This window comes from Protopterus annectens, chromosome 8.part0 (assembly GCF_019279795.1).
Source record: "Protopterus annectens isolate FY-2018-M chromosome 8.part0, PAN1.0, whole genome shotgun sequence".
In the NCBI taxonomy this organism is placed as follows: Eukaryota; Metazoa; Chordata; order Ceratodontiformes; family Protopteridae; genus Protopterus; species Protopterus annectens.
The window spans coordinates 1,406,453,583-1,406,478,614 of NC_056741.1; the positions used below are offsets into that span (position 1 = coordinate 1,406,453,583).

Here is a 25,032-nt window from a genome sequence, read left to right on the forward strand (position 1 = left end):
TGCCATTGTTTTGTTCTCCTGCTTCCTTACCTTCCAGACTGCTATGTTTTCCTTATCCTTGTTGGCACACAATTTTTAGAAACATGGCGCATTTCTGGCCCTTGTTTTTGATCTACATAGTTGTTTCACACAAAGGTTGTTGTGGCCATAATGGGAGTATTGACTTTTTTGCAAACGTTTCTGTCATAGCAGCTTTGTGCCTTTTTTAAAGTCAATCTCTGCCGTACAGAAGTTCAGACTACTTACCTTTGATTGACTTGCTTCTGTAATTGTGTTGAATATGGACCATATTCTTTGATAATTTCAAATGAGTCTACATTGTGGTAGTGTGCTGTTGGTATGTTTCTAATGTCAGAAAATGTCACTTCTGTGGTGAAGTACATATAATTTATAATGCTGACTAAATATATTTGTAGTCCAGAAATTTACTGCACCCTGAACAGGAGAGAGAGAGAGAGATACCCGGTCCTTCCAGAAACCAAATGTGCAGCTTGGCAGACAATGAAAAGTGAAATGGTTGTAGTTAACATTTGGTGCATATGTGGCAGTTCCTAGTAACACTTTCTGGATATTATACTTGGACCCTCCTCATGTGAAACAGAAACTGTGACTCACCGGTAATTGTTCATAGTTCTTTCCACAATAGCCAAATTCAAATAAACCTCCCAAAAAGTTACTTGCTCCATAGAAAGTGTACCATTTCCTCGGAGTGTCTCCACAACCCTTTTAAGTCATCATGCCTAGCTTAGGTTTGGGTACAGGTGTTTGGACTATCTTTTGTGATTCCACATATCTGCAAACACTTGAAAGTAAAACAGCAAAGAACAGGTAGCTATGCAGCATTAATGTTTAAGGAATGAGTGGCCAAACTGCAACAGTGTTTTTTTGTTTGTTTGTTTAATTGCCCTCACTTCATTGCTCCATAGCTACACCAGACATTTCAAAATAATATTAAAAAAACTATTAAACAACGACATACCCACTTCCCCTTTTGCCCTGACAAAGCACTTGTACAGATAACAGGGGAGTGGGTATGTATGTGTTAAACAATTCCAAAAAATTTAACCATACCCTTTTTGTGGAAACAATAACAGAAGGTTCTGGCACTGACTACACGTCACTAAGTCAATTCACAGCTGCACACCATTATAACCAAACAAACTGGCTATGAAGTCAAGTTATTTTTTTATAGTGCAGGTTGCACATAAACTAATTTGCTGTGTGAAAATAAGAGACGCTCAACCTCTAGACACCAGGGAACTATTTGGGAAAGGGAAAATATAATGCAGATGATGCATTGCATTTCATCATATTGCACATAAAAAATAAATTACTGCTCTTTACCCCAAAACATGTCTCTGCCAAAATGATTGTATTCACTCTTGCATCTGCCAACAACACGGTGATCGAACAGATAAACCACGCAAAATAACTAGGTGTCATCATAGATGACCAGTTGAAATTTGACTACCATGTATCAGACATGATAAAAAATACTCATCAAAAACTAGGTACATTAAACAATGTAAAAACCTACCTTACTGACCTAGCCAGAAAATGTATAGCTTCTACTTTTTTACTGCCATCTCTCTCCTATATGCCCCAATCTTCACTAAACTTCAAGTTTCACAGCTTTCCAAACTTCAGCTGTGTTATAATAAAATAGCCTAATTTGCAGTAAACTAACAGTAGAACACATCACTGCCTGGCCCGTAGAGAAATAAACTGGTTAGAACTACCACATCACCTAGTTCTTTCTTAGCTAACTAAAATACACAGACTTCTCTATAAGCCAGAAAATTGCCAAGCCCTTAACGTAATACAACATTACTCCAATAGAATTTATACTCAAAGTGAAAAATCACTGTATTCAAATCATCTAATATTGCAGGTGAATCTCTGTATTCAGATAGTGTAGTTAACTATGGAACCACATCCCACTACCACTGAAATTCATTCAGAATGCAAACTCATTTATAATGCAACTAAAAGTTCACCTATCAGATCAGCAGATCTGCTCCTGTACATCTGCAGGATTAATGCCATTGGTACCTTCAGCTTGCCATATCATGATACCATTTATTTCCATTCAGAATCCTATACCTAACAATCAGACTTCACTAATACCTGAATATTTTAATTAGCATCTCCCAGGTATATATGTTATTTTGTGACACTGCTTACCCCCTCCTCTATACTTATAAACCTTGTAGTAGCCTAGTGTATAACTATGAACCTATACATATAGCTAATGACCAGCAGAGCCTTTATAAGCCTAGCCGTGTGATCTAACCCAATCGTGTCCCTATGTATCATGGGTGTTTATTAGGAGGGGTATGTTTGGAAGTTTCTAGAGGCAATGTTGTGGAGGGGGGTAATGTTACTGTTTGCATTACTGTCTTTTTATTAGAGACATGGGGGCCAGATCCAGGGTGAATTTTAAATTTCCCATTCATTGGTCAAGGTTACACTTAAATAGGGTTAGGGATAGACTCTGCTTCACATGGATGGGGAGCGTGTTCCAGAGCATGGGGATCCCCAGACATATATCTGTCTTGCCAGTGTGTCTTAAAATGTCACAAGCAAAATTTAAATGCTTGGCTGTAGTGTTTTTGATGCTGTTCATTTTGTGTATGTGCAAAAGTCTATCAGAGCTGGATCCAAGGATGTCTTGATTGCCAGGCATAGACTGCCTCTCAGTAACCTTTAGGAGACAGAATATAGAGATAGGGTTTTAAGGTGATCCTTATAGGACAGTGTGTTTATAACCTGGATTCTCCTGGTAAGAAACCTATGTGGGCAGTCCAACTTTTGCATATGTTTGGTCAGGTACATGCTGAAAGGTGCATTATACTCCATGATGGGTCAGATAAGGGATGAGTTGAGTGGTACTACCTTGGACCCGAGTGCCATGTCCTTACTTATAAGTTGGGCAACATAGAATGATTTTCTTACTACCTTACACATGTTGATCAAAGGCCAGATTACTGTCTACATATGTTCCCAGATACCTGACTACTCAGTCAACTCTCAGGGGTGTCTTATCAATGGAGTAATTAGCATGGATGGCAGTTTTCCCAAAAGGTATTATAGTGCATTTATTGGCACTGAGTTTTAGTCAGTGACTTTGGCACCAGTCATTTGTCTGTGTATGACCCTCTTGTAAGGCATAATTGTCTCTGAACCTGCTTTACACACCACCTTTTAACTACAGTATTAACATTTTCTGCCTTACCTACTTCCTTCCCTCGCATCTATTTCTCTGATTTTCTAAGCACTAATCACATTATTATTTCACTAACCCTCTAATACACCTCTTCAGATGCTCAGTGTTCAGTGTCTATAAATGCATAAGTTTTATACTGTAAAGTAGCCTCTTTCATATGAATGTAATCTAATTTTCAAATGTAATGTGTAATTGTTAATGTTCTTCTTTTAGCTTTTCCCGGTTAGGGGTCGCCACAGCGGAACTCCGGTCCGCTAAATATTGGAAGTAGATTTTTTACGGGTGCCGAGTTGCCAGCTCGATGCCCAACCTTCAACGAAGGCACGCCTAGTCTATGCATGTCTTTCGAATGCTACTTGACTGCAGGGAGGACATGCAGACTCCACACAAAAGGCGCTCCAGCCGAGAATCGAAAGGGAGAACCTCTTGTTGTGAGACAACAATGCTACCTCTGCACCCACGGCTTAATGTGTAATTGTTAATATGTATTATTTAATGGCTGTTCATGTATATTATACTGAATGTTTGTTTAAAAAAGTTTGTAGTATGTTGGAGCTTTTCTCCTTGGGTCTCCTCTGAAATGTTTGTTTTTTGACAAAACCCATCTGGACAAACCAAGTAAGTAAATGCAAAATAAAATTAAAAAAAAAAATGTACATACTTAACCTAAGATTACCATGCCACTGTTAAGGACGAAAGTCATCTCAACATTGAAGATAGCTAGACCATGATGTAATTGTCAATATAAAGAGTATTGGTGGAAACACATTTCCAGTAAATGCACAAACATTTGTGTGTGTATGTTTTTGGATATACATACATACATACATATATGAGTCTACTTCACAAACCTGAAGTCCCACTTATGCGACTTTCACATAACCAAGACAACAAAGCCAAAAACTCAAAAGACCGAGCACCCGGAACACCGACTTTCAACTCCAGGTAATTAACAGCTTGGCTAAACAAAAAAAAATTAAAACCAAAGCAAATTAAACCCACCCATGTGGGGGGAAATGTGCCCCCACCCCCCCTAACTAAATATACCAACTCCGAGATCACACTACTGTGGAGGTAAGGGGCAAAGTTCAACATGGTGGCAAGGTGGTTACTTACCTCTGTAATATCTTTTACAGGGTGCAGGGAAATAAACAATTTGCCTTGTTTTGCAGATATTTCCTAGGCTGTCAAGAATCTGTGGCTTGGTTATGAACCTTTTTCTCAACCTCTGTTTTCAGGTAAACAAGACAAATCTCTCATTCTATCTCACAGAATAGTATTTCTGGGATGACTACTGGAAATATCCCATGATGGCATTTATTTTCTTCCTGAGAAATGTTATTTTCCAGACAGACTGTGGCATCTGACAGGGAATATCTCAGAATTTTAGGTTCCGTGGCCTCTACTATTCTCATGATTTCTTCTTCATAAAAGAAGGTTCAATGGCTGTTAAATCAGTTCAAACTCGGCACCATCATTCATTTCAGATTCCAGTGATGGGGTTTATGAAAAAGTGGAGGAAACTCTGTTGGGTGAATCAGCTCTCAACCCAGGTCTTCATTTCTTTCTTACAGACCCAACTCAATCTGTAACCAAGGTTGTATCAGACTTTGCTTAAGTTAGAAAAAGTGCAGGGTCTCTGGAACAAGCAGTAAAATTAAAACATGTAAATGTCAAAGGGATGATGGTGCTAATAAATGCTGTCAAATCTCAAACCATCTTTGGACTTCAGGCCCACTGCTAGTAATCACAGACAAAATCACAGTGATGTGGTATATAAACAGGCGGGATCCAGGTTCTACCCACTTTGCAGACTGACTCTGGTAGCCACTGTCCATGTGACGCAGCACATTCTGTCCAGCTGGGTTACCTCCATTCTGTCAGAACAAAGCATTGTTGCAGACAAGCTGAGCAGGGCTAGGACAAATCCTCTCGAATGGTAATTGAACCCAGGGGTATTCCTGGAACTGATCCATCAGTGTAGAACTCCTCAAATAGATCTGTTTGCCTTCAGTTATAACAGAGAGCTCAAGAAATTTTGCTTTACAGGTCTGGAAGATGGATGCCTTTTTATTCCCATGGATGGGGACTGTTCCTATATGCCATCCCACCCTTTCCTCTGATAATGAGCATTCTTCAAAAGATGCAGAATGACTCCCCACATATTATTGATATGACTCCTTTTTGGCCCAGGTAATAGGGGTTCTCACTTCTCTTAAAAATGGCCAACAGCATTTACCACAAGTTTCCTCTCAGAATGGAATTGCTCAAACATGACATGTTTGATACACCCCAATGTTTATCATCTTCAGCTGACTGCTTGAATGATAGAATTGTATTAACTTTAGGCACCTTTACCCTGAGGACTTGCAGCAGGTATTAAAAAGAAACAAAAGAAACCTACTAATTGAAAATCATATATGAGTAAGTTGAAAAGGGTTTTGGTTGGTGTTAACACACCTCTCAGCTGTACAGATTTTCTCGCAGAATGTCCAGATTTTCCCTCATATTTTTGGTCTGTTTTTCATAAAATTGTGTTTTTCTGGCAAATAATTTAAGACTGAAGTTAGAAAACAATGGCAAACATTTGAGTTTTAGACTTCATATTCTTCAGAAAACTCATGCTAACAAAACCTGTTGTTTTATCAACTTTCTAAATTTGTAAAAGTGATATTTAAAAATTGTCTCTATTTTTTTGGGCCTTTGTCCCACATTTATTTATGTGCCTGTCCAGATTTCTTGCTTTAAGAGTTTGAGAGGTATGTGTTAAACCAAGAACCAGGACCCTTTTAAGACTCTGACTTCCATGATTCTGTAGTATTTGTGTGAGTTATTATTCTCTGTCCTTTCTTACTCTTCTATCAAGATTTATCTTTGTGTCTTGTCTGCCCATAGATCTTTCCTTTGTACTGTACCTCAAAGGTAGGGGGGGTTATATATCTGTCTGCCTGGAAAGCAGGTGGCTCCTGTTTGGGATCTTAATTTTCTTCTAGAATAACTTACACTGTTTCCTTTTGAACCTGCTCATGAGGTTGATTTGAGGTTCTTAGCATGGTAAACAGTGTTAGTTGTTGCTCTTACTGTTGCAAGAAGAGCATCTGAATTACAAAATCTTACTACAAGTCATCCTTATTTCATTTTTCACAAGGGTATGCTTAACTTTAGAGTTTACACTGAAGCAGGCTGTTCATCTCCCTGTTTTCTTTCCAGAGTCTAAATGTTAGGGATAAAGTATTCTATATAGTCTGCATGTCCACAGGCAACCCAGATAATACACACTAACACAAAACCCTTTAGGTTTGCTAATTATTTCCTGTGAAGGCAAGAAAAAAGAGACAAGCAGTATCAAAACAGACAATTTCTAAATGTCTGTCCCATGTTATTGCATTTTGCTATTTTTGCCTTAAAGTACTTCCAGGCAAAGTCAGGACACACTCTACCAGGGCTGTGGCTATTTCTGTGGCATTTTCCAAAGGGGTGGACTCTAGAAATACATTAGGTGCATCAACATGGTCATCTGTATGCACTATTACCAAGCACTACAAACTAGATTCCTCTTGTAGGTCCAAAGCTGGCTTTGCTAGGACTATTCTTCATGGGCTGCTGGACTGTGATCCATATTCCTCTTCCTCCTTTGCTTTCTAAGTTTTGGTATTCATCCCATGCAGCTACGCTTCTGCAGCAGTGATCTAATTATAAAGTTAGTACATTTGTGCAAGTAAACTTACCATCATATTACATGTTCAAACACATCACTGCTGTAGTATCCACACTCTGCCTTCATCCCCCTTCATTTGTTTTTTGCCTGGGTATTGATGTATGTGTTCATCTTTTTGCTAGCCACTGACAGGATCCTATCTTCCTTGTGCAGTGGCTAGGGCATGCAGAGGGTGCGGTAAAGCTTTAGAAACTGTCCAGCTGTTTTGATCCTGGCAAGATACAGCCTGTATAGCTTAGGCTGTTGCAGTAGTGATCTATTTGAATGTGTGCTGTTTAAGTTTACTTACATAGTTGTAGCTTTCAGCTGTAGCAATCAGACTTTTCCCTAGAGAATGCCCCCTTGCCTACAGAGTACATCTCGTTTGTCTATAAAGTTGTTAAATACATTATTTGCATATAAAAGCTGTGATGATTATTGTAATGCCCTGAGTGTTATTTTCCTTAATACATTCTGTCTTTGATAAGCCAGATCTATGAATATTTACTTATGGTCAGATGTCAGAGATAATAGTAGATGGCCCACTTTCTGAATGAAGGCACTTGCAATGTTTGACTGCAATTAGGTTGAAACTTTATGGCCACAGCAAGATAGTTTAGCTTCTTTCTCAAATACAAACGTGTACACACACTTCCTCTAGCAAACCAAGCTGATGATTATAGCAGCATTAGTCAGTCAGGTGGATGTCCAGACTGTCTCAGCATCCTCCCTCAAAAGAATATTAATTTTATAACTGGAGATACCACTTATGTTTGACTTGTGATTGGGTGAAAGAAATTATGTTTAAGTTAATGTGTTCTAGCTTGGTATACACACATATGTGTGTGTATGTAAAATAATATATGTGCATACAGTTTCTCTGCCTCCCCCCAATCAAGCCAGACTGATAATTACCTAACTTTATTCAAGTGACTGTAGTTGTCAGCTGCTTTTACATAGAGTGCTTCTCAACCCCCTACCCCAATACTAAACACTTTCTGACTTCATACACATGTAATGTTTGATTTTGATTTTGATAGAGTAAAAACACAGTGTTGTATTTCATCTTGTTTCAAAGATACGCACCCAGCCTCTGAAAAAATCAGATAAGTGATCAACTGTGATCAAGTGACTGAAGTGGGAAGACGGTCTATGTTTGAAGCAACTGACCAGTATGTAAAACAGTGAACTGCCTAAGACCCAGCTGAAAACAATAAGCAAACAAGTAAATAAACACACATGTTCTTAGTATGTATAGATAATGAGAAAATTAAATACATTACTGTGGCTACATTTTTTTCACGTGATAACAGGAAACCTCCCACTTTTTAACTTATCAAGGCCTTGCTAACATTGGCAATGGAGTACTGCTTCCACAAATGGAAAATGGTCTTGCAATTATGTATTCAGCCTTAAAAAAAGAATCTAATCATGCTATAAACAATCTCAAATAGCATGTGTAGGTTCATCAACTTATCTCAAACAATGACCACCACTGTATCTCCCACCAGAAAGTTAAATAGCTTCCCATCCCACATAGAACTCTGCTCCTTCTAAGGACAATGTTCTTCAAACTCAATAACTTGGATATGTTATCATACTTTGCAGACTTCCAGAAAGGTACTTTCTGCATTATAACTTTAGGTCTACAAAAGGATCTGCTCAAAATCTCTGGACAACACAGATTAATTTTATGTCACTCAATCATGCCTTTTTCCATCCTGAACTCTAAAGTTAGTCCTGAAGCAAGTAATGTCCTTATCCTCCATCAAAAAATTCAGACTCGAATCAAGAAAATACTTAAAATAAGTATAGTGCAAGTGTTTTCTTAACAGAGAAGTCACTTAAACAATATGGATTCACACTAAACCACTGATCTCTCCACTTAAGGCTCTTGCCAACATCCATAGGAATTAAAAGAAAAATATCAGACAGTGTATAATAGGCAATAACACTGTACACAGACAAGTGACATTATTACACTAATATTATGGTTTCTGTATATTTGTTTCTCTATTTTTTGTTGGCTGATCAATTTATATACGTTCATTGATGAATCAATGATCAAACTACGTAAAAGCAACTTGAACAAGCTGGCTATCTCCTACAATAACATTGCCAGATTTGCAACTGGGTCTGCCTACAGAACCCATCATTGTATCAATCTTAAACAACTAGGATGGTTAGAGTTGCCAAATCTTCTACTATTTAACCAACTAACAGTTGCCCACAAGATCCTGTATCAATCTACTAACACACCAATACTTACAAATCTTATCACCCCCTATAATAACCTCAAGACCCTACACTCATCTAATAAACTACTTGTACAAATAGGTAAAACAAAAAGTTGGCTGGTGACTCTTCTCTTCTCTAATACTGTGGGTAAAACTTGGAACTCCCTCCCCAGTGACCTAACCTCCCTTTCCTCAATAACCCTATTTAAAAGCAAACTGAAACCATACATTAAATCACAATGGTTATGCCCCTGTGCTAACCCTGACTAACTAACTCCCTTATCTCTGGGTACTAATCACCATACCTGTATGTGCTAGTTACTTTTTCTGTTACCAATAAAGAGAGTGTGATTCTACAGTTTAAAAAGTTTTACTAGAGATTTCTTTGTATGACTAACCGTTGATATGTACTAAAAATTTGTAAGCAGAAATCCAATCAATGGTAAAAAACTGTAATGTACCTGCATTTGTAAAATGTCACTTACTGTAAATAATACTGTGATTGTGGAGCTTTTCTCCCCGGGCCTCTACTGGAAATGGACATATATCCAGTTGGACTAGACCGGTCAACAAATGTAAAATAAACTAAAAAAAATAAATAAATTGAATGTTTGCTGAACATGTTATCTAAATCTATATCTTTAAATGTTTGCAGTTTTGCTACTGTGAATGTTTAAATGTGACACCTATGTTGTAAGATTTGTTTTTTTTATCAAGTGCTGTTACGTTTCAGTCTGATATTTTTCTGATATGTACATTATCCCTGAGCTGAGCCTTAAAATAGTGTGTGGATCAGTGCTCTACTCCGGTAAACAAATGCATGTATATATTACATTACATAAATAAATCTGCTACCACATAGGTTCATAGGTTGGTACTAGGCTGTCGGCCCTAGGGCCTATACAAGCCTAGCCAAAACACTTCCCTGGATATTTCTTCCCACAGTATTTACTTCTCTGGACCCCTGTCTAGTAAGGCGACTGACGTGATCCCTGGGGTGAATTTCCTATCTCCCATCCAATCGTCAAGGGTCCTTTTGAATTGGGCCAAGGAGGCGCTCTGCTTGACATGTATGGGCAGTCTATTCCAGAGTATGGGTAGTCTCTGGGTCAGGAACCTATCCCTCCAGCATGTTTTGTTCATTGTGATGACAAGGTTTAGATCCCTGGAGCGTGTGGCTCTGAGGGATTGGGATTTCTTTAAATGGAGCATGTCCAACAACTCAGGGTTTGGTGCTAGTTTGTACTATGGCCACAATAATTGCAGTTCTTAAAAATACATGTATATATATTTATCTGAGTCCATATTTCCTGTAGGGTTTTTTTTATAGGCCATTTTGTCAATTTTATTATGTAAATAACCCTTCTGCTGATGTTAACTTTAACCCTGTGTTGTTTAATGTCTACTTAACCATATAAGTAGCTTGATTTTTCATTCTTGACCTATTTTTAAGTCTGTGTTTTTTCTGTAAACCATCATTATCTGTTAATGAAGTAACGTTAGTGATGAGTGAAGTTTTTCTCATGTCTCTATGCCCTTTTTTTTACTCCAAATCTCAAACCTACATTTTGCTTCTGTGGAGAATAATGCATTCTTCAGTGGTAATGGGCAGGTCTAGATTCAGAGCCGTAGCTACATCTTCTGGCACCATGTGCCAACCCCTGATATGGTATTCCTCAGTTTTTAAGCTAAGGAGCAAAAAAAAAAAAAAAAAACAGGACCGCTCATACTTGAGGACAGAAAACAGCTCTTTCTTATTTGAAAAATGTAGTAAACCTCTTATTACATCTTATACAACAGTGCACTACAAAATTAGCCCATAAGAAAACATTACTATTAATATTAATGAGGCATGTCTTCGAGCATGTGTGTGTAACCAGTCACTACCAGTTTCGTCATCACTAGTAGTCCCCATCCCCATCTTTTGCCAGCTATTACTTTCCTCCAATCACTTTAAAATGTTGCATCGTATGTCCCATCTTCTTGAAGTGAAAAGCCAGATTTCACAGCCCCACTTCTTACAGTATGATTCCCATATTTATTTGTATTCGTATCTGTTGTGTATTGGCAGCACAGAGCAGAGATATTGAACCCACATGTCTGTTGTACATAGCATCACAATTAGCAGCTATATTAATTCTGCCATGTGATTGCAACTGAAGTCAAGAGTTCGTCTAAACCTTATTTTTCTGAAAAAAATATTTTTCCTGTATGGTTTTCAGCTGTTGCTCTATATACTCTGCTGTATTAATTTTGCTTCAATAATGTACTTGCACTGGTCTTTGTCTCATTGGTGTATTATGCCTGAAACAAGAGCAAAAGTCATGCAATTTGACAGTTTAATGGAAGCAAATTAGTTTGGCACAAATTGGATTAATTTGTTTTTACTACTTTTAATGAGGTGCTACTTGGTTATATGCTACATTTTATAAATGGACACCTTATATTAGAGGGAATTTACCTTTTGAAAGTTTAGACAGAAATGTACATTCCAAAGAAATTTGAACTACTTAAAATATTCGAAAATACGTAGCTGGTAGATGTTCTGATAGAATGAACACAAATGACACTTCTAGGATTTTGTTGTACTCATCCTGTGGCAATGAAATTCACTTCTGAGGCAGTTTTGATGTTGTTTAACTTAAGAGTAATTGCTAAAGTTGCTTTTTTTTTGTTTTTTGTTTTTTGGGGGGTTTTTTTGCTATTCTTGCGTTAGCTGTGCAAATCACTTGTAGAGAATGAATTGCTTTTTTTCTAAAATAGATTTCTTTCTGAGCACTAGCAACCACCACAACAGTGAATAGCACTTTGTAGCAATATATGGTGCAATTTGACTTGGTGCATCTTTGCTACTAGGCACTAGTTACCACACTTGGCTTATAGCTTTGGTTCAATTTTCCACCTCTTCAATGACACTGATACTTTTCTTGTATCTGTGCATTATTCTGTTATAATGCATTACTTATTCTCATAAACCTACAATGAGCTAACTGTTGCTACAAAGACTAACAATAATTTGTCAGTTTGAATTATTCAGCGGTGTTTGTATGTTCTTATCTGACAAGTTAATACAGGTACTTGGGTGATATTGTTTTATAACTTACACAGTATATATCTGAAAAAAAACATAATTGGCACTTTTTGTGGCTGTTTTCTATTGGTAGTAGAATGATGTCAACACTGTTTTGAGTAATTGTTTGGGGGGGACAGCAGGCTTGAGCTTCAATACTTTGTTTTCTGGAATGGGTGTATGTGTCTGCTGTGGCTGAAGTATTCTGTGTTTCACAGGGAGACTTGCAAGCAGTGTTAGCTTAGTGTACTATGTATCATTATTGTGTTATGTTTATATGTGAAGGAGCTCTGTAATGTAAATTAGTTATTATAATCAGCTGTACTTGTTCAAGAAGATCAGTAAGACCAAGGGTGTACTCTTCTAATACTTTGTCATTATGTGTTCTAATCCCATGTACATTTGTGTGAGTTATATGTGTACATGTGTGAGAATGTATATGTTAACGTTTATTTTTGAAAAGGTAAATGGTAGTGTGTGTGTAATACAGTGATAGAGTAAAAACATCTATTAGAACAGTCCTGCTTCATAACTCTTTTAGTTACATTTCAGAGAAGTAAGACCGTATTGTGTTTTTATTGTAACTGCTCATTCACAAGATTGACACTTGTTGAGAAATGAAAGAGTAATCTTTAACATGTTAAGGCTGAGGCAGGAAAAGTACACCTAAAGCACAACATTCAGTAGGCAAATTACATTTGGTATGCATGTGTGTGGGGCATACACATTCATTTAGTGGGGAAGATTTAGTTATGCTTTTGATTAAACAAGAAATGGAAATTGGATCAGTCAGTTCTCATTGCCGAGAAATAGCAAAGCAGAAATTTCAGGCCATCTGGGGTAGCCTTTAGCACACTCAACATTATTTTGGTGAGTGAGTGGGGAGACTGATAGTGCTACACATATCAATGAAGAGACTCACTGAAGTACTTTTGTTTGTCTAGTCCTAGAGGCTATATCTTGTGAAGGACAGACACAGATGGGAGGCAGGGTTTATTCAAAGAGTTTGTGAACATGACAGGTGAACTCTGATATGAATAGTACAATATCAGTTTCCTTACATCAACTTCAGAAAAAATAGAAAATGAGACATACTCACCAGAAATGAAAAATACTGGAGGAATTCACCTCATTAGTATACAGTATAGCTAAAGACAGATCACAGAGCACATAAACAAAATCAACATTTGTTGTGGGGGCCCTCATGCAGGGGATCTTAACCCCTTACCCAATAAATATTATAAATCAAATACAAGCTCTCTGCACATTGTGAGAAAGGGATGATCCAATGTTGTCTTTTCTATCCAGGTTCAACCTGTGGGTTATCAGATCAGAGACCAGCCATTTCCAAAGACTTCATTCCCAAGCTCCACTTCCTGTATCCATAGAACATTGCTTTCTACAGAGTTACCTTAGAACTCGTTTACTGCTTTTCAGGATAGCAACTAGATCTTTAGATTCGCTGGGTGCGTCCTTTTGAGCACTTTTCTTCATCTGTTCCTCTACTCTCGCTGTCCAAGAATAGATTGTGTGTTGTTACATTTGTTTAGGTTCATAGGTTCATAGGTTCATACTAGGCTATCTGCCCAAGGGCATTTATAAGCCTAGCCCATAGTTATTTGGCTTTCGCCACCCCTTTAGTTTGAATAAAACTATGCCTATTATTTTGCTGTGCCTCTGTCAAGCAGTGACACTGAAGTAATCCCTGGGGTATATCTGCGATCCCCCATCCATTGGTCAAGATTCCTCTTGAACAAGGCCAGCGAGGTGCTCTGCCTCACATGTGTCGGGATTTTGTTCCACAGCATAGGAGTCTCTGGGTGATGAATCTGTCCCTCCAGCACGTTCTATTAATAACCATGTCAAGGTTTAAGTCTCCGCCCTTGTGGTTCTGAGGGATCTAGATTTTTGAGGTGAAGCATATTCATCAAATCAAGGTTTGACATGGCCTTATATGTCAGGCACAGGTCACCTCTGAGCAAGCGGTATGAGACTGAATAGAGCTGGAGTTCTTTCAGTCGGGCAGCATAAGACATATTTTTGAGACCCTTTATCCTTTTGGTGAGGAACTTTTGGGGCCTTTCCAGCTGCTGCAGGTGTCGGGTCAGATACATTCCGAATGGGGCATTGTACTCAATCATAGGTCTAATGAGTGATGAGTACAGGGGGACGATGACCTCCCTTGATCTAGATGTGAATCCCTTCATGATCAGGTGGGCAATGTAGAAGGTTTTCCTAACTACTTTAGCAACATGAGTGTCAAATGAAAGGCTACTGTCAACCTGGGTCCCCAGATCCCTGATGACTTCTTCTGTGCTCAGTGGATTGCCACCTATATGGTAGCTAGGGGTAACCTTGTTTTTCCCGAAGGGTATGACTATGCATTTCTTGGCATTTAACTTTAGGCCATGGCTCTGACACCAGTTATCCATTTCTGTGAGGCCCTTCTGAAGGATATCTGTGTCAGATGTGTTTTCGACTATAGCGCCCAGTTTGCAGTCATCTGCAAACTTTGTCAGCCATAACCCTCCTGTGTTTGCTTGTACTTCAGAAAAGTAGATGCCGAACAAGAGTGGACCCAGGACTGAGCCCTGTGGGACACCACTTGTGACAGGCTTTGAGTCTGACATGGCTCCAGCAACTCTGACCCTGTGGGTTCTGTCACTTAGCCAGTTTGCAACCCATCTTGTGATGTATGGGTTTACATTCAAGCTGATGAGTTTTTCGATGATACCTGAGTGGGGTATTGTGTCGAAGGCCTTTGCCAGGTCAAGGTAGGCTGTATGGACTGCCTGTCCCTCATCAATGGCCTTGGTGACTGTCTCGAAAAAGTCAACCAAGTTTAAAAGGCATGATCTGCCTTTGACAAAGCCAAACTGGGTTGGATCCAAAGTCTGCAAGTTCCCTATGTCTTTATTTATGAGTTCCATTATGATCCTCTCCATGGCTTTGCAGATAAGGCTTGTCAAGCTAATGGGACGGTAATTTCCAGGGTCGGTGGAGGCACCGCCCTTGTGAAGTGGGACCACAGTCGCCATGTGCCACTCCTTGAGTACGTATCCTGAGGTGAGGCTAAGATTAAACAGCTGTCCTAACTGCGGGTTTAATTCCTCATTGAGTTAATGGAGCACACAGCCGGGGACACCATCCGGTCCCATGGATGCTGTGTTTTTTGCTTTGGAGAGAGCAGTTCTCACCTGGGCGTTGGAGATGTTTGGGGGGCTACAATCCTCTGGTATAGATATCTCTCCTTTTGGGGAGAAGTTTGCACTGAACCTGTCAGCCAGTATGTTGGCAATGTGTGTAGGTTCAGTAATCTTCACATCATTTTGAACTAATTCTGAGCATATCTGGGAGTTTCCTCCTAGGTTTCTAACATAGCTAAAGAAGGCCTTATGATTGTCTTTTGAGTCCTTGGCGATTTTTCTCTCAAAATTTGCCTTGGATGATTTTATGAGAGCTCTTAGTTTTTTACTTATAATGATCAAAGGTGTCTTACCTTGCAAGGATTTTGCTCTATCTAGTAGTAGCTTCCTCCTTTTGTTGTAGAGCTTGTTTATGGCTGGGGTCCACCAGACTTGACGCTTGCCTTTGGTACAAAGAGTCTTAGTTTTGTTTGGGATTGCCTGATCCATGCAGTCCTGTAGGTGCTGGTAGAAGGCATTTGTAAGTGATTCAGCAGTTTGAGTAATGTTTACCACTGGCTCAGGGGCCTTAAAGGAGACCACACTAGTTTTTAGAAGTGTGAAGTCGGCTTTTGAGAAGTTTTTCACTGTGGTCTTTTTTATTTCAGGTGGGGGCGGGATGAGGACTTCCAGCGAGATTAGTTTATGATCTGATCTCACCAGTGAGGGGTATACTTCCGGTGTTGAACATTGTGATCCCATGTTCGTGATGATGAGATCAAGTATGTTTTCTCCTCTTGTGGGGATGGTGACTAGTTGTTCCATGGCATTTGAGTTTATGAACTCCAGGAACCTTTGGGCTAGAGTGTTTGGGCTTGAGTAGTGTTCCCAGTCTATATTAGGGTAGTTGAAGTCACCTAGTATGATGGTGTTTGGAGATACATTTATCCCTCCATTGTTTTCAGGAAGGCCATGTGAGGTTCCTGAGTTTGAGAGGGTGGCCTGTAACATGCTACAAATTGCAGAGCAGTCTTGCCTATGGTTAATTGCACCTGGATGGTCTCCGATGCATCGTGCGTTGCCACCAACCATGAGGTGTGGGTGTCCTTTATGAATATGGACACCCCTCCTTTCTTGGTGTTGTCCGGATTTTGGGGCCAGAACGCATGATATGAGGTGAAACCTGATAGTGCTGGGGTGCTCTCAGGAGCCTTGAACCAGGTTTCTGTCACAGCACAGACATCGATGTTCTCCATACTGAGAAGGGCCTCGAGTGCGTGCATCTTGAGATTGAGACTTCTGGCATTGAGCAGCATTACCCTTAGTTTTTACTTTTTGTGTTCTAGGGTGGTAGGTTTAGAATTTGAGCCTTGCCTAAAAAGGCACTATGGGGTGGCAAGAGCCTTTGCCAATATCCGGAAGCCTAGGGGTGACAGGTGCAAGCCATCCCTTTCGAAGCAGCGTGGCTTGTCCAGCATGTCATCCCAGGCAGACAGACATTGGATCCCCTTTGAATGACACCAGAATTTAAGCCAATTATTAAAGCTGATCATCTTATCACTGTATTGTGGCATCATTCTAGGTGAAGGTAGGATACTGCTCAAGGTCAGGGTCATACCTGCCTGGGCTACATAATCAGAGAGCTCCTCAATGTCTCTTTTCATGTAGTCCAAGGAGGTACGTCTCAGGTCGTTGACACCAGCGTGGACAATGACTGAGTTGTACTTGTACCTGCTGTTGAGAGACCTGAGTGCTTGTGTTATGTGGCGGAGTCTAGCGCCCGACAGGCAGCTTACTGTGACCTTCTCCTTACTCAGTCTGGTGAGCGGGACGTCAGTGTGTCTGACTATGGAGTCACCTATGACAAGTATGTTTGGTGTTGTATTTGGCCTTAAGGGCAGTGACTGCTTTGCACACTGATTTTGTTGTTTATGTGTTGTTTGTGTGGTGTATTGAGTTTGCTGTTGCTTGGGTGTCTGCTTTGGAGGCCTCTGCTGTTTAGGTAAATTTTTACTCAGAGCCTCCGAGTATGTCTTAGTGTGTTTATGTGTTTGATTCAATGGTGTGGTTGAGTTATGTGAGACTGGTATTGTGGTGTGTGTAGTTGCCTTCTCCTCCTGCCTGGTCTTGCCAGTCCTGAGTTGAGAGAGCTAAGCCTCCAGTCTGGCTAAATAGCTGCATCTCTCACAAGTGTTAGTGTTACGTGGGAGGAGGAGAGGGTTGTCCGTGTACATGAGGCAATTGTAACATTGTCTCAGAATTCCCAGATTCACCAACTGGGCAGGAGAGGACGCCAGCATCTGACCCTTCGACATGCTAGAAAGAATTATGAGTTGGTATGAGACAGAAAAGTAGTGGGCTTAGCAGGGAAGTGGGCACTCCTGGGGGGGTTTGCTAGTGAGAGATTTGTATAATATAGGAGTGCCTGACCTGCAAAGAGAATGCTTATAAGACAAGGGATATGCTTATAAGACAAGTGCTGAGCTTTTTGAGAAGAAAAAGCTATTTGGAACAAGTGCTGCACTTGTATGTAGGCTAGTTTAGGTAGTGTAGGCTTATCTTACTATTCCCTTGGTTTTCCTGCCCTTTTGTGTGAGAAATATAATTTTTCTACAGTTAGTATTGTTAGTAGTTATAGAATTCATTATAGTTAGATTGCTGGTCTGTTAAGTAGTTAGATAGGTTTCTAGTGTGTTGTGTGTTTTTACTTTTGTTTCTAGGTATGGGTAAGGCACGGGTTCCCAACGTGTGCACCGTGGCATCCTGGGGAGCCGTGGCTTCCTCACAGGGGCACCACAAACTAATAAGCTTAGCCACAAAATAAACCACAAACTAATAAGCTTAGTTACTAAGCTTATTAGTTTGTGGTTTATTTTGCTGCCGAGTTACACAATCAAGTTCACCACTTGCAGATACTAAGCAGTTTTACATATTTGTGACCCTCTTTGGTTGGATCCTTATAGAGGACCATTTGTCCCTTTACACTAATCAATAAGAATTATCTGACGGACTACTGATGCTTCAATTGGAAATATCATCGATCAATACAGACTGCCTATCATAAACAACGCCGCAGGATGTGTCTCTATCCTCCCTGCTAACTGCTCAGAAATAATCTGCCTGCATTCTAACAAGCAGTCACTCGGTTAGGTTTTTTACCAATCCCTTCTTCTCTTTCAGTCTGAGGAACTGTGTGTGTGGATGGGCCACTGCTTATGACTAGAAGGAGCAAAATACCTGGAATAGGAACGCCTCCTAGGACTGATGAGCAGCAGTACGCAGTCGAGGGTATTGCAAGTAGTCAGTCACACACTGGGATTGTAACATCAATGGTGTAGTAGGGCTCGAGCTCCCTTAGTTCATGTTATGTTTTGCATTGGCCGCCATGGCTAGGTGGATGTCTCTGACCGCAGTCGAGGTGAGTGGTCAGTGAGCAAATTCTGTTTCCAATTAATTAGTGGGGGAAAAATAAAACGCAGGCAACATCTTAACGGGTGATGCGACCTCCAAGTCTCCTATAGTTTTATTCTTTAAGTGAATGTAACATGGACAGTTTATGCCGCAGAGAAAAGGTAAAGAGGGAAATAGGAAAGGCTTGTTGTATTGTGTTTGGCTTGTTTGATTGTACGAAGTTAAAATAAAATATAACTGGGACGAAGAACAGGAAATAAGACATGCATGTGCTGAAAAAGGAATGACTACAAATACTGAAAGTCATCTTACAGTGGTACACTGACCGTAATTGTAGCTGTTCTTTGTACTTTTATTATTTAATGTAGTTGGGATGATTGAAATCCGCACCCTGCTGTGATTTAATTGAGTGAGGTGATGCTGAATATACATTGATTTTTCTTCCCCCGACTGGTGCCTAAATATCACAATAGTAGTACTTTCATGAATGTTAAAGTATTGAGGTGGTGTGCATTGGAAATAGTTTCATTTTCTCCAGAAACTGAGAGATGTGTGTACAAAGGTGCTGTAACTGTACCACTGTCAGTCAAAACAATCAAGGGCATGACAGTATTAGAAATCATCTCCAGTTTTTCATGACTTATGGTGGACAGATTTTTTTTTTTGGCTCAGGTTAGCTGATTCTTTACTAATTGAAGTATGGTATGGATCATGGATTTGGTGCAATAACCTAAATGTTTGTTAGTGAGGAATATGTCGTTATCAGTAATACCTTAAATTTATTTATTTTATTCGGTTTTCACTAATTTAGAAATAAAAGAGAAAAATATGTGTTTATGATAAATAGTACGCAGCGATGCAGATAAATATGAATAATCAACAGGACTTGTGGTAAACACTCTTCTCAATATTATTTACTACAGGCAAGACAAAACATAATACAGGTAAGTCTGCCTACCCTGTTGTGATCATGGTGACAAGCGCCCTTGCAGCAGTCTGTTTATTCATTGCAGGTTTCTTGCATTCAATCCAAGGTATGACTGAATGCCCCATTGTGAATTCTGGTTTTGTTCTACGGTTCCGCAGTAGTATTCTATTGTTTTTGTAGTCAGACTTTTGTGGCTGATGCTATTAATTAATCTTGATGTGGATGGTGAAGGTGGCGGGGTTTTTTTTGTACTTAATGAAAAGATGCTCGGTAGTGTGTGTGTGTGTGTGTGTGTGTGTGTGTGTGTGTGTGTGTGTGTGTGTGTGTGTGTGTGATACATCAGCAAAAAACAGTCAAAATCCAAATCTTAATTCTGATAACATTGTAAAAGAAATTCTTTGCTTTGGTTATAGGATTGAATTGTCATATATAAACAAATATTCTATTTCCTATTTAGCTATTTCACAAAGTATACTTCTTAGAATTTGACGGGGGGGGGTCGCCTTGGGAAAAGCTGGATTCAACGAGGGAGCCGAGAATCGAAAAAGTTTGGGAACCACTGGGATAAGGGATTAAGTATTGTGTGTTGTGCATCTATAAGCTCCCTTCCCAGGACTCACATGATCAGTGCTTATACTGAGTCAGAGCCGCTGAGTTGGAGACCCAGGACTGTCAACAAATGAAGGGTTAAAACTGCTCTTTAAGGGTGTTTTATCCATCAGTGATGCTTCCCCCTCCTCCGCTCTGGTTAGTAAGCGTAATCATGGTAGGAGGAAGAATGCTAAGAACCCCAAACTACCAAAGAGGATCAGAAGCATGTGCACCCCCCCACTCCTAACCAGCTAAATGTGAAGATCCAAAGATCTTCAGCTCCTACAGCTGTCTTGGTGATTTCATATTAGTTTGTCAAAGTCAAACTGAGTTGTGGTTGTTGTCTCCCCTACAGTCATCTGGGATACCATTTGTTTTTACTCCCCCGCGGGGCACAGTAACAATGGATGCCTCCCTTCTCAGGTGGGGGGCACTTTGAAAAGAAAAACAGTCCAAGGGACTTTGTCTAAGCCTGAGGCCGATCTTCACATTAGTATCTTGGAGATGACAGCAGTCCTACTTGCATTGCAAGTTTTACATGACTTTTTTCCCCAAGGGTGTAGTTTCAGTGCAGACAGACAACATGTCAGTGGTTTGGTATCTGAACAAACAGGGGTGAACCTGATCCTACCCTCTTTGTCAGGAAGCCATGAGGATTTGGCAGTGGGCGATTTGATCTCAACAATTTCTGGGAGAAATGCACATCCCTGAGAAATTCAACATTTTAGTGGACAGTCTGAGCAGAAGCATCCTTCTTCCTCATGAGTGGTCCCTAAATCTGAGGATAGCAGCTTAGATCTGTGGCACTGGGCACTCAGTGTTGCAAACAGTTTGCTTCCCCACCCATCAGCAAGCACAGCAGTTGTTACACCTTAGTTCCTCCACAAGGACAGTCACCCAGGGACGCTGTGTTTGGCCCCCTTGTCTCCTGTATGCTTATCCTTGTACCTCCTCTTGATAAACTTTCTCCAAAAGGCTTCCCATTACACAACTACTGTGAACCTCATTGCTCCCCCCAGTCAGGTGTGGTTCCCTTTTCTGTAGCCTCTTCTGAGCTATCCTCCTTGGTTCTGATCTTATTCAGGATCTGATCCCTCACCCGGCAGGCTTGGACCCATTCAGTCTCTGGATTCTCAAACTAACTGCATGGTTTTTCTAATTCTCTTGATGGCCAGAGATCCCAAGCTTTCAGAGAGAGTGGTTCACATTTTGTCTCCTTCCCAGAAGTCATTTGCATGCAAGGTCTACATTAGCAAGTGGGAACACTTCATTTTTGGGTATCTTCTAAGGGTCTGGATCTCTTTTCAGCACCTTTGGAGGCTACCCTTGATTTCCTTGCTGACCTGTTTCATTTAGGTTTTAGTTATTCCACTGTTAAAATCAAGTTAGCTGCGATTTCCAACTTTCACATTGGCAAAGATAGCATGCTTGTGGCAGCACTGAAGATTTCAAAGGCCTTTCTCAGAGGAACCTGCTTATTGTTACCACCTGTCTGGGACCCTGTCCCCTCTTTGGATTTACCTTTCATGCCTCACGTTCTTGCTGGACCTTCTTTTGAACCTTCTGCAACAGTTTCCTTGAAGTTGCTGCCTTGGAAGACTTTATTCCTTGTGGCTATTGCTTTGGCCAGGCATGTGTCAGAGCTGCAGAGCATTCTCTGTTCTTCTATATCTGGGCTTTCACAAAGATAAGGTATCTATCAGGAAGGACCCTGCTTTTCTGCTTAAGGTGGTGTCAGAAACCACCTTAATTCAAGCCATTCACTTGCCATTGTTTTTCCCCAATATTTCAAACAAAGGAGAATATTTACTGCATTTTCTTGATCTTCACAAGCAACTGAGGTTTTATTTAGCTAGAACCAAGTCCTTCAGGAAGTCTAAACAGTTGTTTGTTTCTTTTTCTAAGGCCTGGTTGGGGAAGCCAGTGTCTAAGTCCACCTTAATTAAGTGGCTTTCTGATTGCATTTCATTAGGATATAGTTTGAAAGGAAAGGCTTTGCTTTACAAACCAAATGGTCACTTTACTGGAGCTATGGCTACCTCCACAACTTTCTTCTTGAGAAGCTGCTGTAGATGACATTTGTGCTGAAGCTACTTTGGTGGATTCACACACCTTTGTGTCTGTATACAAGATGGATATTCAGTCAAGGTCTAGAGCCTCCTTTGTTTCCATTGTTTTGTGGAATGTGGTGTCATAGGACCTCCCTGGTGAGAAACATGGCTGGAGACTCTGTCTTACTGGTTGAACCCAAACGGAAAAACAACATCAGATACTTAAACTCTTCCTCAGAACACACTGGTTGTGCCCCTGTACAAAGCCTGACTAAGCAACTAGCTCTTCTATCTTGCCTCTGCCTACCCTCTTCTTCTCTCTAATCAAGTCCTACTCTCCTTGAATACAACATACCCTAGTCCTACTATACATTCTTATTTGCATCTTCTTGAAGCTTAAGATCATTGAGACTACCTTTTTGCTATAGTAACTATTGTCTAACATGCCTAGTCCTATTATACACCCTTATTTGCATCTTCTTGAAGCTTAAGATCATTGAGACTACCTTTTTACTGTAGTAACTATTGTTTAACATGCCTTCTTTTTCTTTTATTATGTAACAACCTGTAGTCTGTGCTTTTAACTGCATTACTCTGTACTGTGACTGGATTGTCTACCTTATATGATAATCTCTGAACTATTCCTTTAAAGTTCATTGTACCTGTTAATAGTTGTTTATGAATTTTGTGTGTATATGTTGTTTGTTTTTGATATTTGTTCTCTCGGAGCTCATCTCCCCGGGCCTCTACTGAAAATGGACATATATCCAGTTAGACTAGCCCGGTCAACAAATGTAAAATAAAAAACAAAAATAAAGATACAAAAGTTATATATTTACCATAATGATAGATCCATGTTGTCTCTTTCCGTCCAGTTCAACTTCCCCTCTGAGCCTGGGCCCTTCCTGTATTGTGTTTCTCCTGGTCAATAGATGACAGAGTTTTTGACGCATTTCTTTTCTTCTCCTCCTTTTGGGGTCCTAAGTCTCATGATCATAGAATTAACAGTTGGAATTTTTTGTAGAGGGACAAACTTGATCTGAGGTAATTCTGTAGAGAACAAGGTACTCTAAAGAAGGCGGAGCTTGGGGCTGAAGTCTTTCAAAATGGCCTGTCTCGGATAAGAGTCATATCCGATAACCCACAAGCTGAATCAAATGGAAACAGACAACACAGGTCTATCATTATGGTAAGTACATAACTTTCTTTTTCCCTTCCACTGCTGCCACTGAAACCATCAGTAAATGCATATTTATATACGCAAAGGCAGAAACTCTGCTGAAACTAGATTGACATGCACCAAGAAACCATGACCATACTATTTATTTTTCTGAGAATTTAAAGTACCAAGACAACAAAATTCATAAAAGTAACACCCACCAAGTAAGCAGGTATCTGTTCTGTTTCTATTATATGAATTCATTAGGTGCCAGATTCAATGAAATCTCATGTTTGGTCACTGATACATTCTTATTATAAAAATTAAAAAAAAAAAGTCTGCTATGTGTTTTCTACATTTCTGTGAGCTGTGGTTAAAAATATATTGCAGGAAGTGTGATGTGTATTTGTGACTTGATATGAGGTTTTCATGAAATAATAGTACAAAAACAAAATACGGAAAAGAAGCTTGTTTTATTAAAAAAATATGCCAAAAACGAGTCAGTTTATTTGTTAATTGATGAATTTATTTTTTTTACATTTGTTAATCAGGTAAGTAGGCTGATTCAAAGGCCTCTTTCAGGTCCTACCCTGGTAAAAGCACAAACATGACAATAACTTTGGTACATACGTCAGCTGTTACAGCTAAAAGTTAAACAGCAATCAGGTAACTACTGTAGTTTTTTATGTAAATGTCAGTTACATGAGTTGAATGATTTACTGCCTCATATTTAACTTGTAAATGTATGACTGAACAGGTATAAACATTAAATTGCTTTGTTGTTCTCTTTCTTAGGAGAGATAGGGGTAGATGTGCAGTGGTATGAGAGTTATGGGTATTATTGTGTCTTTGTACCTGATTCTCAGAGAAAGTTACAGAGATAAAATCCTGTGAAAACTAGATGGGTAATGTTTGCATGGCACAATCTCCCAAGCAAGGCCTGGAATGAGGAATTTTCACAGATAAAAACATGTACTGCCAAAGAAAATGGAAACCTGTGGTAAACGTAAGGTGTAGAAACCAGCAGTTTGTGAAAGCGAGCAGAATGAATCAGCAGTGTAGAATTCCTTGGCTGCCTTGGATTTATAGACTATTGTTTAGCTTTTACTGTTTTCTCTTTTTTTTTTCTAGAATGACTTGTAGTTAGTTATCTTTGTTGCTATATATAGATCTGAGACTGTGTTTCTGTTTTGTTTAAGGAGAACTCCAAAACCACCTAAAAGAAGACCAAAAGGTAATATGTTTCAGACAAACCTTTTGTTCTGCAGTCTTAAGTCAGTATTTTTCTTGCTGTTGTAAAATATATCACGTGGCAGACAGAATAACATGTCTGTATGGTGCATTTCAGTAAAGGAGCAAGACAAAGCAGCAGTCCATATCGTCATGATAGAAACATAATAAGGCCATGACACATTGCTGTATTAGTTAATGTAATCCATGTTGCAATACTCAGCATTCTAGCACTTAGTATATAAGATGACCATATCCCACTGATGTGTTATGTGAAAAATACATTCTAAAGTACGTGTTTAAATCT

The 25,032-nt window shown here is 39.6% G+C and overlaps 1 protein-coding gene across 1 annotated transcript in view; it reads left to right on the plus strand.

The window, feature by feature from the left end:
* The window catches only part of CCHR8.PART0H11orf52 (chromosome chr8.part0 C11orf52 homolog), a 187,756-nt gene that overhangs the window by 105,648 nt on the left and 57,076 nt on the right, over positions 1 to 25,032 (plus strand). Inside the window, exon 2 of the mRNA XM_044081009.1 lies at positions 24,695 to 24,729. Coding sequence (XP_043936944.1) covers positions 24,695 to 24,729 — 35 coding nt within the window. The remainder of the gene's footprint in view (positions 1 to 24,694; positions 24,730 to 25,032) is intronic.